Source organism: Ascaphus truei, chromosome 9 (genome assembly GCF_040206685.1).
Source record: "Ascaphus truei isolate aAscTru1 chromosome 9, aAscTru1.hap1, whole genome shotgun sequence".
In the NCBI taxonomy this organism is placed as follows: domain Eukaryota; kingdom Metazoa; phylum Chordata; class Amphibia; order Anura; family Ascaphidae; genus Ascaphus; species Ascaphus truei.
In genome coordinates, this window is record NC_134491.1 from 26,834,123 (window position 1) to 26,850,920 (window position 16,798).

General features: G+C 43.3%; 1 protein-coding gene across 4 annotated transcripts in view; it reads right to left on the reverse strand.

The window, feature by feature from the left end:
• Positions 1-4,883: 4,883 nt before the first annotated feature.
• The window catches only part of IP6K3 (inositol hexakisphosphate kinase 3), a 60,102-nt gene continuing 48,187 nt past the window's right edge, over positions 4,884-16,798 (reverse strand). For all 4 annotated transcript variants that reach the window (XM_075614026.1, XM_075614025.1, XM_075614028.1 and 1 more), the window contains one exon: positions 4,884-5,776. In XM_075614026.1, coding sequence (XP_075470141.1) covers positions 5,312-5,776 — 465 coding nt within the window. In that variant the 3' untranslated portion in view covers positions 4,884-5,311. The remainder of the gene's footprint in view (positions 5,777-16,798) is intronic.

A 16,798-nucleotide genomic window follows, 5' to 3' on the forward strand; every position in this document is an offset into this window, starting at 1 on the left:
GCCGGCGGGGGCGTGGCCACGCCCCAGTCGCAGATGTCGAGGTCAAATTCGCCTGCCTCCCTGAAAACCTGGCGCGCACCGCTGGGGAAAGGTGCGCGACAAGGTAGGGACTGGGACCGGCCGGACTGGAGGGGCGGGGCTTGATAGCACAGCGCACGCCGAGCTGTGCGCTGTGGCGGTGACTGGGACCGCAGCCTAAGAATGCAAAGCTGGAACGCAATCAGGATGGACACCTACGGCGGCCTCCGAGGATCAAAACAGTCCCACAAATTCAAGCAACGCGTTTCGCTGATTGGTTCAGCTTTCTCAGACTCAGTAGATCTGAATGACGTCCCTCTGTCGGTTTAAATACCCTCACGTTGTACTCAGAAGGACGCCAAAGCTGCAGCCAATCTTCTAATGTCACATTTTGGCTGATAGTCTCTCCACAGAGGACGAGTGATAATTATTTAATAATTAACGAACCAAATGTCTTGGCCACAGGCTAGAATGTCTTAGTACATAAATGATTCATAATGCACAATTTTAAAATGGCTAAATAAGCACCCTAAAACATAGAATAGGAGGAGTTACAAGAAGTGGTTATATGCAGTAATATGAGGCGTTATTGTACGATTTTTTTTTGGGGGGGGGGGGTAATAGGGGCAGTTATAGGTAGTGTTATATGGAGCAACAGGAGGTATAGGGTGCAATGGGAGGAGTTAATAAGCGGGTAGATTGGGCAATAGGGCAGTTATAGGGAGCAATAGGAGGAGTTATTAGGGAGCGATTATATGGAGTAGTTGGATGAGTTAGAAGTAGTAGGTATATTGGGCAATAGGAGCAGTTATAGGTAGTGGTTATGTGGAGCAAAAGGAGGAGTTAAAGGACGTTATTATATGGAGTTGTAGGAGGAGTTATGGGGAAACGATCAGAAAATGTAAAAGAGTGGTAATATAATAGAAACGCATAAAAATGCTATGTGATAGGTCTGGATTGACCCAATGTGGTTAAATTGTGTAGACAATATATAAATGTTAGTGCAAAGTAAAGCACAACAAATACATGACAAACCACAGTGCATAGACCAAAAATCGTGAAATATATTTACCCAAAATCGTGATATGTAATACAAACTTCCCTATGGACACAATGGGTCTGCTGCTGGTCATATAGGGATGTCAAGGCATCACCATCTACATAAGCAAAGAAGAGAAAGAAAGTGCAGGAACTCTCACCAATACAATACATATCTTATCAAAATACTACATGTAGCGCACTTTCCCCCACCCCATGGGAGATATGGTGGCTACGGTGTGTGTGGTGCGTTACCTGTGGCTCACAGGAAGGCAGAACCTCCGCTTCTGGGAGCCTGGGGTGTGTATGATCCGTCTGGTGACAGCGCCTCCACCTGTACTGGATCCTACTATGTTGGATAACCCTGTGACAGGACCCAATACAATAATACACATACTGAATAAAATAACAGTTTACTGTATGCATAAGAATAATAATATACCGTCCCCACCAACTAGGCCTTGTACGACCGTACCCTCACAGTGTCCTCCAACTCAATGTCCACACCTGATGGATTATCCCCCAAAGTACTGAAGGCCCTTGGGCACCCAACCACCCTGGTGTCCACAAGCAGCAACCCACCCAAATGTCTGAGACAGCGCTGCCCACAAGTACTGTGTGTAAAGTTGGTGCACTTGTTGATACCTGCCGGGTACTCCAGCATCCGGTAGCGCCACAACGGAAAGATAGGATCCACTGATCCAGCGATGGTTGCTGTCAACGACGACGTCCGCATCCACGTGGGGTGACCTCCCACGTGGATGGTATCACCATTGAAGATAATCTCTGATCTGCAGAGTGATCTGGTCCCAGACCACCGGATCATCAGTTCGCCGTCTCGTCTTGGCTGTGTCACTCACATTGGTCCTACAGGGGCAGTGTCCCTAAATACTGGGCCTGTCCCTGCAGCGACCACAAACTGAGGGGAGTCAGGCCTAAGGGGGTCTCTGGCCTAGTGCAGGGGTCACAGACGCCCTGCACCTACACACCCTACCCCTTCCTCGTCCCAGATCCAACTGGCGTGCTTCTAGCGCGCGCAAAGTATCAATATGTAGAAGCAGGGGATTCTGGCAGTCCTATTGGCTAAGCGTAGCCATCTGACTTGCAATCCCCAGTGCATTCTGGGGCTTGTAGGCCCCGCGGACCCTTCTATTGTAATGGCCGCCTCGCGCGCCTGACACTGCACATGCGTGGCATCTTGTGCATGCGCAATCAAACCCAAGATCGCGGTGCTCTGCAAAGGGAGCTGCAGTGAGCCTCTGGCGACTGGGTCGCCTGCCGCAACCTCCCCACGCTCCCCCCCCCCCCCAGCCTCTGCTGCCAGATACAGCTGCAGCCAGAGGTAAGGGGCAGAGGGGGCACCAGGGGTGACCCAGGCTATATACAAAATGAGAGGTCCTGCGCTTTCTTTCTCTTTTCTTTGTTTATGGCGAAGCATTGACTGCATAGACTTAGGGTTGTCATATTATTAACCCCGTAGATATCAGGGTCTCCTATCAGTATTTGGGGATTTGTTAGAATACTGTGCCTATAAAGTGGCTAACAGTGCAGTGTGCCGCAGCCTCAAAACCCAGACCTAGTAGATTTAGGGTCAGCAGGCATTAGAATTCACAGCCGGACTCAAACGAGTTCGTCAATGTAACAGGATCAGCCGTCTTACAGATGCTATAAGCTGCCATCACACTTGCTGAAGAGTCAGAAGGCTGGTACATCTCACTCAAGCCAAACAGCCACCGCAGAACTCGTAAAAAAAACCCCAGCTGATCCCCCATCAATCTTCCAGCCAGCAGGGAATCAATATCCTAAGAAGCAGACCTCATAGCCCAAGTTCTGCGTGTATGGGATTTTAAATATATATATGATTTTTATGGGATGGGGTCGGCAGACGGCAGGTATCCTGGCTCTGCTGTACGGGGTCTGATTTGGGATGAAATGAATAATCTAAGATTCAGCTCTGCTCAGCAGCTGTGGTGGGGAGGAAAGTGAAATATAGGACTGGGCAGAAATACGTAGCAGCTGGAAACTGAGGGAATCAACAACAATACTTTCTAACTCTCTCTCTCTCTCTCTCTCTCTCTCTCTCTCTCTCTATATATATATATATATATATATATATATATATATATATAGCAAATGGAAATATATATATATATATATAGCAGAATAAATGAGTTCTTCAGTATTAGGTGATACTTTTTTTATTTGGAATAACAATTTATGCCATAGGACAAGCTTTCGAGAGTTCTCCTCTCTTCCTCAGGTCAACAATACTGATTAACACAGGAATCTATGGCTAAAACAGTGTTTGGGAGAGCAGGGGGGGGGGGGGAACAACAGAGATGTACTGTAGATAAGGTAGGTTTGAAGATATGGAAGGGTGACAAGGAACAGCATGGAGGGGGAAGGGGATGCTGTGGGGGGGGGGGGGTGGATAAGAAGAGAGGCAGTTAGGATGATTACAAACAGTTGTGATAGTGTGTGAGAAACCCCATATCCGCATTAAGTCCTTTTGTTTTGGTGTCAAAGAGTGCTCTCCCAAACACAGTTTTAGCCATAGATCCCTGTGTTAATCAGTATTGACGACCTGAGGAAGAGAGGAGAACTCTCGAAAGCTTGTCTTATGACATAAATTGTTAGTCGAAATAAAAAAGGTATCAACTAATACTGAAGAACTCATTTATCCTGCACTATCGCAACTGGACTAACACGGATATTTCCGTTTTATATATATATATATATATATACATACAGGCAGTCCTCGGTTATCCAACGGAATCCGTTCTGGAAGTAGTATTGAATGGTGAAACCATTGTAAAGTGAGTCCCATGTTAATCAGTGGCAGTGAGCGTTGGATAACGCATTCCGGCGTTGGATAACGCATTCCGGCGTCGAAAAACGGCCCAAAGGGTTGCATTGTATTTTTGCTTCAAAACCATTTTAAACATGGTTCCCTATAGGCTTAAGCTTGCTGCATGGTTACAGCTTTAAGCACAGCCAGAGTTAAGATGCATAGCCAGTAAAACAGACAGACCCACCCACAGACAGCCGTTTCGACCTTAATGGGTCTCATCAGTGTGGGGTTGGTTACACTGGCTATGCAAAAATGAAGCAATGAGGATGGGTTTTACCATACTTAGTTAAGTTATGGTGAGTAAAAAAAGTGACAAAAACCCTCCACAGCATTGTCATTTCCCAAAATCCCTTGTGGAAGTGCTGAGTGATAATGGTGAAAGGCGGGGTTGCAGACCTGTCTAAGACATGCAAATGAGCATACAGTGATATTTCCATTTGCTATATGCTTTGCTGTGGAGGGTTTTCGTCGCTTTTTTTACCCAACATAACTTAACTAAGTATATATATTGATCCATTGATCTATTGATCACTATTGATCCATATACCTCCTTTTTCCTCCATATAACCACTCCCTAAAATGTTGTTTTATGTGTATGTCTGTGTGTGTATATGCATATATATATATGGAGTGGTTATATGGAGGAAAAAGGAGGTATATGGATCAATAGTTATAGGGAGTGGGTATATTGGCTAATTGGAGTAGTTATATGGGGAGTTTTTGGGATGTGGTTATAGGGGAAGTTACAGAGTGTTTATATGGGGATAAATTATAGAAAGTGAATATATGGAGAGATAAGAGTTATAGGGAGTCTAAGACCGTACTTTAAAGGTTATTTTAGTACATTAAACAAGTGTTAATTTTTTTTATTCCCAAACACCTATATGTCCCATTTTGTGCATCCTAAATACTTATACTGTATATGATCATGTATTGTTCATTCATTTTAACAATCGATTCTGGATGTTACAATGGATTAATCACCGATTTCTTTAATACACATTCTAGTGGGAAAAGATACAGAGTCCTGTGATCTGTTAATCCAGTTAGTCTATTAATCCACATTGGTAAAGGGTTCAATCACATAGTCTATAAATCCAGATTCCAAAGGGGATACAATGTAGTTCTTTAATTAAGATTTTAAAAAGGATAAATCCCAGAGTCTATAAATCCAGATTCCAAAATGGACAATTCCAGTGTCCTTTAATCCAGATTGATAAAGGGTTAAAGGGGATACATTGTCAGTCTCCAATCCAGATTTTAAAGAATGTAATTCCAGAGACAATTAACCGAGATTCAAAATGTGGGGAAAAGATCTGCTGTCCTTCATCCCAAGGCCTGACCCATGTAAAATGCAAGGGGGTGAGGAGGAGGCGGGGGTTACACCGTCTTTCGAACCCTTTGTCATTTTTCCCCTCTGATGCCATGGAAGATCCTCACCAGGTTCTCCAGGCCAAAGATATATCCCTGGTCCGGTCCCTCATGGGCAACTGGACTGTTTCTGGACCCCTCGAAGGTCGTGTGAGCGAAGTCAATCATCCTCACATCCACCTTGTGAGGGCTGGGCCCCTGACACGCCAGCGGGGCCTCTACCTTCTGAAGGCAGCCGTGACCACCTCTGGTGTTGGCATCTTCTTTTCCGTCATAGACAATGAGAAGAGAGCTAGAGTAAAATCGGTAGGATCCTTGACCTTCTATTACAGACTTGAGAGATATCAACTGGAAGATGATGGAGTCCAGAAGTTCTGTCCTGAGACGGGATCCATTGTGTAGATATCGGTACAGAGCCTGCCGGAAACCTTCCGTGGACAACGTTCTACCGTAATACTTATCCTTGCAGAGGAACTGGCCAGTGCCTGCTTGATAGACCTAGGAAATTACAGAGAACCTGCTAATTAAAGAAGATTAAGGGACAATCCCTCTTATCAAGAGAAAGATTCAGGGTTATATGTAGTAGGAAGTGCTACTTTATAAGACACATTGTGGGTCGTAAAGAACCTTATGGCCTCATTTACAAGAAAGGCCGTAAGAGCCATAGTTACGAAACCATATTGCGTAGTGAATATTGCCCTCAAATTCTGCTAAAATGTCAATCATCTGAATATATTTTCAGTGGGTTCTGTGAAATGTATTGTTATCAGATAATTATTGACTCAAGTGTTTAGCTAGTTGTTCTGTGGTGTCTATGGAATTACTTTGTATGTCACTAGGTTGTTTTGGTCCTATGTTGGACTGACCTTAACCCATCAAATGTTACTGTCATTTGGTCACTGTGCTCCTACATGGGACTGACCCTTTAACCCATTAAACACCTCACTACAATTAGGTCACTTTGCTTGTGGGACTAACCCTTTAACCCATTAAACATTTCACTACCATTTGGTCACTTTACTCCTACGAAGGACTAACCCTTAAAATAACATGTTCATGGTCATTACAGTAACATCCTTAATCAAATGAGAATCTGAGAGAATTTCGAGTGATAAAAGGATGTATTGAATTTAAAAAAACTGACCCTACAAAAGACTACTTGGGGGGTGGGGGGATCTAGAAATACTACCCAGTAGTCAGGGGGAAATGGGGGTATTTTAAATGACTCCAAATTCTCATTCCTATTTAATACATTTACAAGAGTGCCTGGTTTTTACTTCATACCAAAAATACATAAAGACAGTGGCGTTGTTAGACATGCGCAGGTTCCTGGGCCAAAAAAATTCAGGGCCCCATTATAAGCTCTCTCCCCCTCCTCCAGCTCTCCGACTTCCCGACTCTCCCCATCCTCCTCCTCCAAGCTTACCTCTCAGACAGGGTGGTAATAGAGGCAGGCGGGGGAAGATAATGGTACGTGGTGGCAGCGGGCCGCCAGCATTAAGCATTAGACCAGCCGGCTGCTCTTCTGGCTAACGCTGGCGGTTAAGTATTAGACCAGCCAGCAGCTCTTCTGCCTAACGCTGGCGGTTAAGCATTAGACCAGCCGGCTGCTCTTCTGGCTAACGCTGGCGGTTAAGTATTAGACCAGCCGGCAGCTCTTCTGCCTAACGCTGGCGGTTAAGTATTAGACCAGCCGGCTGCTCTTCTGGCTAACGCTGGCGGTTAAGTATTAGACCAGCCGGCTGCTCTTCTGCCTAACGCTGGCGGTTAAGTATTAGACCAGCCGGCTGCTCTTCTGGCTAACGCTGGCGGTTAAGTATTAGACCAGCCGGCTGCTCTTCTGGCTAACGCTGGCGGTTAAGTATTAGACCAGCCGGCTGCTCTTCTGCCTAACGCTGGCGGTTAAGTATTAGACCAGCTGGCTGCTCTTCTGGCTAACGCTGGCGGTTAAGCATTAGACCAGTCGGCTGCTCTTCTGCCTAACGCTGGCGGTTAAGTATTAGACCAGTCGGCAGCTCTTCTGGCTAACGCTGGCGGTTAAGCATTAGACCAGCGGCTGCTCTTCTGCCTAACGCTGGCGGTTAAGCATTAGACCAGCCGGCTGCTCTTCTGCCGAACGCTGGCGGTTAAGTATTAGACCAGCCGGCTGCTCTTCTGGCTAACGCTGGCGGTTAAGCATTAGACCAGCCGGCTGCTCTTCTGCCGAACGCTGGCGGTTAAGTATTAGACCAGCCGGCTGCTCTTCTGGCTAACGCTGGCGGTTAAGTATTAGACCAGCCGGCTGCTCTTCTGGCTAACGCTGGCGGTTAAGCATTAGACCAGCCGGCTGCTCTTCTGCCGAACGCTGGCGGTTAAGCATTAGACCAGCCGGCTGCTCTTCTGCCGAACGCTGGCGGTTAAGTATTAGACCAGCCGGCTGCTCTTCTGGCTAACGCTGGCGGTTAAGCATTAGACCAGCCGGCTGCTCTTCTGCCGAACGCTGGCGGTTAAGCATTAGACCAGCCGGCTGCTCTTCTGCCGAACGCTGGCGGTTAAGTATTAGACCAGCCGGCTGCTCTTCTGCCTAACGCTGGCGGTTAAGTATTAGACCAGCCGGCTGCTCTTCTGGCTAACGCTGGCGGCCTTCTGCCACCGTTTACCATCATCTCCCCCCACCTGCCCCTATCTGGGGGAGAAGAGAGATGGATCGCCAAGAGCGCAGGCCCCGGGCTTAGCCCGGGCTATAGCAACCCCCCTACATAAAGACAAAGTTTCCTCCAGGAAGACCAATAGTTTCAGGTACCAATTCAGTCGGTCTATGACATTTGGTCGTGGCCATTATGCTGCGACCAAATCTCCGCCGGCATTTAGCCGCCACTTACCTTGCTGCGGGGACATTTTTCCAGCGGCCGCTTTGCCACCACTGTAAGACTCTAACCGTACCCTAAAAACCACTAATCTTAACCCCAAATACAAACGCTGCCCCCTACCCTAAAAATCTTAACCCCTTACCCTAATACCCTACACTAAAAACCTTAACTCCTTACCCTATTCCCCTACCCTAAAAACCTAACCCCTTTCCCTAAAATCCCTATCCTTAACCCCCTACCCTGTGAAAAAAACAGTTAAATTAATTTATCTTACTGGCGAAGCGGCCAGCGGCTGAGTGTCCAGCGGTGGCGGCGATAGGGTCCCTTGGCGGTCAGAAATCGGCGTAGACTAGGTTGCAGCGAGACAGCCACGACAAAATGTCCCATTCCGCAACTCAGTAACCTCCAATTTATCTCCTATAGATTATTTTATTCAAGAACATGTCATCACACTTCCATCCTATTTGAAAGATTCAACCCCAGTTTTCAATTTATTTATTTTTTTGAAACATCCCTGGGAAATAGAGTTCTATTTAGGAGACTTGTGATGCACATTCACAATATACAATCATAGAACACGAATAAGGTTGCGCAGCGATTAAGAAGGTCCTTTAAAAAAAAATTGAACTGGTGTATGAGCTTCTACGAACTCACGCAGGTCCCCGTGGTCACACACAGTGCCCCGCAGCATTAGGAAGAAGTTACTCCTCCAAGACGCCCACCGGTGACGAGCAATCGATCAAGGAAGGGCTACAGCGTCAGGGTGGTGTTTGAATTTGCCCGACGCCACCGGAGGACAAGCGGATATCCTCAAAAGACTGCAGCACGCTGCGATTTTACTCTGAAGTTCTTGTGAGTAGGGTTTTGGTTTTACACCAACCGGACCAGTGGCTTGTTAATGTTCTTATTTGTAATTTTAAATTCATTGTTGTATTAAATTAGCTCTATTTTAGTCAGCCGTATTTGTTCTTTGTTACTTGTTGTTTGTTTTTATGTTTGCGATATATAGTCATCATGTAGTAGTTTGCACAATGATATGTTTTCTTTTCATTTTTTCACATATGAGATACCATCGGGCTGTGGAAAATCTACTTTTCTGGAAGTGCAAATATTGAAGCTATCCTCTTTCATCTTACTCCAATTGGACTTAATATTGACTGTCTTTGGACATTTTTTTGGCGCCGGTTTGTATTTTGTTTTTGTCTGTCATCTACTGATTTTGTTTTGGGTCAGTAATTCCTGGCAGCCTTGCCTTAGTATTGTTAAGGTATTTTTTGAGTGTTTCCCAATTGTTTTTCACTGTTGTTTTTATTTATTAATTTGATGTCATTATTTAGCTTCTAGCGCTAATCACACCATCTTTCTTCTTCTTGTATTATCTCCTGGAATGCCTGTATGGTCTGCAATATGTAGGTCGCACAGTAAGACTGTTACGTGTTAGAATCTTGCAAAACAAGAAATATCACAATAAGTCTGATATCACACACTGTCTTTTTACATTTTAAGAAGAAACATAACTCGGACCCCACAGGACTTAATTTGATAGGTATTGACTATGGTCATTCTAACTGGAGAGGGGGTAACAGAACTAGAGATCTGTCACAGAGAGACGGTACCCAACTGGAAGAACCAAAAGATCGTATTGGAATGAACATAGATATTGATTTAAATTAATTTTAAGAGCAGTAGGGTTGTATTATATTGATAGTATACTTTTAAGTCTCTAAGAGAGTCAGTATTTCATACATATTGTTCTCTTCTCCCGAGTCTGAGTTATGTGCCAATTGAAGTTTGGTTGTGAAGTTTTTCCTATGGCAGATTTCTCTTTGATAATATAGATTTTAATAAACAATATAGTATATATTTTGTAGGGCATTTTTTTTTTCAATCAAATCATTAAAAAGTATACATTTTGTGAATAAAGATTTTTAATATATTTTTGTGAATAAATATTTTGTTAACAATAGAAATTTCATTTTAAAAAGATGTATAAATATATCAACTTATTAACTATAATATACAATTATTTTTTATATAATAAAAAAATATTCCTATATAATAGTTGTTTTAGCAAGGAACAAATCTGCTTATGGATATATATTATATATAACAGAAGTTACATTTATTTTTAAATTTGTGTTTTCCCAGTGATTCTTTTTATTTTTTTAGTATAGTTATATGATTATGTTTTATAGACACTTCTGTACTTTATATATTCATGTGAAGTATGTATATTTTTGTTACTGAACATTTTTTATATGGTATACATTACTTAGATATATTTACGAACAGTGATACAATAGAACATTTTATACATGCATATATACATGTGGATAGCGTTGACACTGTCGTCGGGTCTAATGAAAGATTGACAGAGACTGCTCTAGTTGGTAATCAGTGAAACGCGTAGGGTGGATCATCACCCTACCCAAACTCAGTGAGACTGTGCCAGCCTCACAACAGTCGAACCGGAAGTGATGGGAATGATGTAGGACATGACGGAAGGAGTGCGGAGAGGGTGAACTACAGCAGACGTCTCGGCTGGGACCTAGGAGATTAACTTTGTTCAGAACACATTTGCCAATGATGTTTGTGTGTGTCTCTGATTTAATCTTCTAAAGGAGTAAAACAGAGTTATGGTATGTCTGTTTTTTTAATTGCTCTTTTGGAAGCATAGAAGATAATAATTTCATGAAGAAATATCTTTATGAAGAGCCTGCAATCGAATTTCGTACGTGGGAGTGTATCACTTTTTCAACGGAATCCAATATAATTTGATCGCACTATATATTATCTGTTTTATCTTTATATATTCTACGGGCGAATTGCGCTCCAGTTTCATGACCATCCTACAAAAAGTATTCCTATATAACATGATATAATTACATGTGAAACATCTATTGAAAAATATTTCTAGGGGACTTCTGGGACACAGCCGGCTAAGATGGCTATTATGTAGACGTGCTCTTGAGTGGGTTTATTGAATCCTTGCTCAATCTATGGTTTTGATCGCCATCTACTTCAGCCTTATATCGCAAGAACGAGCTAAATATGTACTCTTTCAGATCATATCTATATTGTGAGAGTTGAACAGCTCTATTCAGAGAAGCACTTTGACATTTTATGACCTACAGAGACCTATGCCAATTTGAAATACTCATCCAAGTGATCTTCCTTTTTTGACAACCCTCTTTTCTGTAGATCCTAACAAAAGTAAAGGCTTAACCTTGAGCAGCCTACACTGAGTACCTGTCACCTCTCCAGTGTAACTATTAGATATACTATGATCTACGGAGTTTATTATTGCATTATTACCCCTCCTTGCTGCTGTAGCTCTATCAAGCAAAAACATTTATATTGCTGTTATTTCTCCTGCAACTTCAATACCTGGTGAACATAAGGACTCTCAGTTTCAGCCGGGCAACGTATCTTCTGAAGAGTTTCTGAGTGGTGAACCCCTAATCCAGCATATTGTTAAGAAATACTTAGGGGAATTCAGCCTCAACAATAAAGATACAGCAGATGGGAGGAGTCTCTGTGGATTGAAGGGACTATAAATATAGGCATTTGGAAATAGGAAAATATTCCCTGATAAAGCTAATTACATTGGCAAAATGCATTGGAAGGAAATAGGCAACAGAGAGCCGATCAGATGACCGCTTGAGAAATATACAGCTCGGATATCCGACAGAGAGGCTTGGAACTCAGGTCTGGTGAGGTGCAGACTACACATCCTCAGTTGGAGGGGACAGAATGAACAGTTATGCTGCTGGAGAGCGTACGAGAAGAGACGCCATGAGGAATACGAAACTGCAGTTTGGAGCACTCGATTCATGTTCCACCCAGCACACTTGAGTACGAAAAGGGGATTTGCAATCCCACAAGGCTCATCATTGCCATGCCTTGACATCAAGTTTGTTTGTGAATGAGATCTATTTTTGCTACCAATATACTATTTGTATATTACATATTACATTATTTTTCTTCCCCCCCCCCCTCTTTTCTCCCATTTATTTTGTATTTTATATGTGCACCATATAGCGCACTCTATGGGACTTTTCAGCTCTACTTTGAATGACAGGGCTTGGCTGTCGGGGCAAACTCTTCTGCTCCAGAGGAACGGCTGGCCCAAAATGCACCAGGTCAGCATCAGCTGAATAATCGGGTAAAGCCTATCTCTTCTCCTGTGAGAATAAATAACTTGCACAGTATCAAAGCATTTCTCTGGAGCGGATTTGAGAATCCTGCCAGCAAGCATGACGGAGCCAATCTATGTTATACAAAGCCTCCGGAAGGAGGACACGTTCCAAGTCTGCCCACCCCTACAGCCATAAAGCAATAACAGCCATTATATACAGTAGGAAAACCTATTTGCTGGAGCTATTCGCTGGATCAGGCCTTCAATATAAGCCGGGCAGAGATCAGTCTCATAATGAAACACAGTCTTGCTGAGGGGTTTGATTCTCTGAGGAGGGTGTTACCCCCTTTTTTTTTTTTAAATGACAGTGTCCCAAACACCTCAACTGCTATCTGCTCCATTTTCAGAACTTCGCCGATGATCTTTTTAAAAGAAGGACAAATTGGGACCTACACCTTTTCAGCTTGGCCAGGAGTTGATTCCAACTTTCACTCACCTAATGTTTTGTTTACTCTTTGTGCGTGATGGCCTGGCATACATTTACTGATTTCCTCTTAAGAAATCATATTTCAATAGTGGTCACTAAATAGGGTTGCCAGCTGGCTTCTCCAGAAATACTGGACACAATGGTGAAAGGTGTGACGCGCTCAAGAAAAACACACACACCCGCTCGTCTGTCCATGCTGTTTCCTCCACCCTTGGCTCCTGACACCTCTTTCTGATTGGCTACAATACCCAGCAGCAGCCAATCAGAATGGAGGAAGCTGCCTAGATCCCTAAAAACAGCCCTGCTCTCTCCCACGCCCCCCCAAGCAGGTCAGCTCACTATGCCCAGAGAGGTAATACCGGACACATACATGTCCAGTATTACCCCGAATTCTTTATGTTGGGCGTCACTTCTCTGGGAGGTTAAGCCTGATCTGTACGCTTTCATATTACGGTTTAAATCTCCTGCATATCCACTCTTTTTAGATAGGTAAAATCTCTAACTATATGCTCAAAGCAGTTACAAGTTGTGCATTCAATGTACTTCTCCTGAACTCAATATCTATCCCAGAGCATACTTGAAAACAAGAGGTAAAACTTTTTATAAATAAATAAATTAACATTAGCAGTGCCTAAGAAATTATGCAGAAACCTGTCATATTGGATTTACTCTCTTTTCGGTTATATACAATTATACAATGTATAAATATAGCTCATGTGTTTGTTTCCAAAATGTTTGTATACTCTGTCTGTTAAAATCCATGTCAGAATATTTGTTTGAAGAACCAAATCTTTTATGAGATCACCTGTTTTAGATCACTGGCCTACTTTAGGGGAATATTTAAGTAATAATCCCCGAAGAACAGGGCATTACTGGCCAATAATGCCCTGGCTGGAAGAGTTGAAGGCCCGAGGCAAAGCCGAGGGACTTTAACCAAGCCAGGCCATTATTGGCCTGTAATGCCCTGTTCTGAGGGGATTATTACTATTATAGGCTAAATGTAGGCTTATTTCATAAATAATAGACACTTTTGTATAGTTAAATAGATTTTTTTATTAAAATAAAATGGTAAAGACATGAAACCACTTCTATATACGCTTACACTGCAGATATCTATATCCACATACTACCGCCCCCTCTGTGTACACACACACACACACAGCACCTCTACACGCACACAGCAGCTCAACACACAACACAGCAGATCTACACACACAAACTGCTGCCACACTGCCACACACACTGCCACACACACACTGCCACACACACACACACACACACACACACACACACACACACACACACACACACACACACACACACACACACACACACACACACACACACACATACAGTACCTCTACACACACACCACAGCAGCTCTACACACACACACACACACACACACACACAACACAACACAGCAGCTCTACATACAACAGCTCTATACTCAAACTCTGCTGCTACACACACATGCTACACCCATAAACACTGCTGCTGACACACACACACACACACACACACACACAGCTGCTCTACACACACAACACAGCTGCTCTACACACACACACAAACTGCTGCTACACACACATACAACAACACTGCTGCTATACCCATAAACACTGCTACTGACACACACAAACACTGCAGCCACAATAAAAAATGCAGCCACTCACTAAACTTTGCAGACTCCCTCCCCCCCAATTCAACTGAATCTGCTCAGAAAATCTCAGTCAGCTCGGGAGGGGGAAGAGTCAACCCGTGCTGATACTTCCTGCCAATCCCCTGCCCTGTCTCAGAGCTGTTACTTCATTCTGACCAATCCCCTGTCCAGTCTCAGCTGTTCTGAAAGCTGATTGGCTGGAAATAAACACATTGAAAACTGCACTTTGCAAGCAGCTAAAATTCCGGGCATTACTGATTAGATATTTTAACCAATCAGAGAGCAGGGTTTTCAATAATGCCCGGAATTTTACTGCTTTAGCCTATAATAGTAATAATCCCTGAAGAACAGGGCATTACTGGCCAATAATGCCCTGTTCTGAGGGGATTATTACTATTATATGCTAAATGTAGGCTTATTTCATAAATAATAGACACTTTTGTATAGTTAAATAGATTTTTTATTAAAATAAAATGGTAAATACATGAAACCACCTCTATATACGCTTACACTGCAGATATCTATATCCACACACTGCCGCCTCCTCTGTGTACACACACACACACACACACACACACACACACACACACAGCAGCTCACACACAGCAGCTCACACACAAACTGCTGCTACACACACACACACACAAAACAGCACATCACACACAACACAGTGCCTCTACACACATACACACACACTGGAGCTCTAGACACAACACAGCACCTCCTCTACACTCACTACACAGCACCTCTACACACAGAGCAGCAGCTCTACACACACAGCAGATCTACACGCACAGCAGCTCTACACACACACACAAACTCTGCTGCTACACACACATGCTACACCCATAAACACTGCTACTGACACACACACACACACAGTAGCTCTATACACACACACACACACACACACACACACACACACACACACACACACACACACATCAGCTCTACACTCACACAAACTGCTGCTACACATACAAAAGCACAACACACACACACACTGCAGCCACAATCAAAAATGCAGCCACTTACTAAACTTTGCACTCTCCCCCCCAGCTCTACACACAACACAGCACAACACAGCACCTCTACACCCCCCACCCCCCATCCCCACACACACACATACAACACTGCACCTCTATACACAACCCACTTACTTCTTTGCAGTCTCTCTCCTCCCCCCCCCAATTCAACTGAATCTGCTCAGAAAATCTCAGTCAGCTCGGGAGGGGGAGGAGTCAAACCGTGGTTGATACTTTTTGACCAATCCCCTGCCATGTCTCAGAGCTTTTACTTAATTCAAACCAATCCCCTGCCCTGTCTCAGCTGTTCTGAAAGCTGATTGGCTGGAAATAAACATTAAAAACTGCATTTTGCAAACTGCTGAAATTCAGGGCATTACTGTGGATAAAGCCTGGAATTTTAACCAATCAGAGAGCAGGGTTTTCAATAATGCCCGGAATTTTACTGCTTTAGCCTATAATTGGTTTTAATATGTTTATTACCAGCTATTATCTTGTTTTCCCTTCTTTCTTATGTTTGGTGTGGTTTTGTATTCGGGTACAATTAAGCAAATCCTCTCCTGACAGCTTCAAGAGTTCCAATGTGATCTTTTCATTGAGTGACATACGATTTGTGTTGCAGCATTATGTAATCTCTAGTCTGCATTTTCTGTACCCTCTATACCATATGCATAAATCGGTGGAACTGTATGTACTCTCTAACCAAGTTTGAATAAAGGAGAGAAAAAATAAATCCAAAATGAATATCTAATAAAATATGTATGTGCTAATAGTGTTCTGAATATTTCAGCAAATATGATTATTCGGTAATTTAATTAATTAGAATTACATTATAAATAAAAGTATTACTGTACGTGTATACTATGCAGAATTTTACCTTGCACGTTATTAAAAACAGGCTACAGAAAAATATAGAACAGGAAGTCGCCATTTTGTCACTTGATAATGTCATATATGGCCTGCAAGTGTCCAGTATCATAGACATCAATGTCATTTCCCATAACTTTCAGCTGTGTCCATAAAACAGCTGGGTGCAATGTAACTAAGTGATGTAGGATCAGAGATACTTTTAACACTGGGGACACATCACTGCTAAAGAATTCAGTCTGCAATGAGAACATCCTATTAAAATCCCGCTCTTTTTAAACGCCCCCCTCCTACTGTCCCTGCCACAGTCCGTCATAAATAACATAACAGGAGCTGACAGTTGGACAGCAGAGAGACGCAGAACGCTGACCACGGAGTCCCTTATATGTGGTGATTTAAAAGGATTATTTTATAGGTGTTTAGCACTTTCTATAGGATTGTCTTAATAGGATGAAGGCAGAATGTAACAACTTGAGTGCCAGAGGATCATT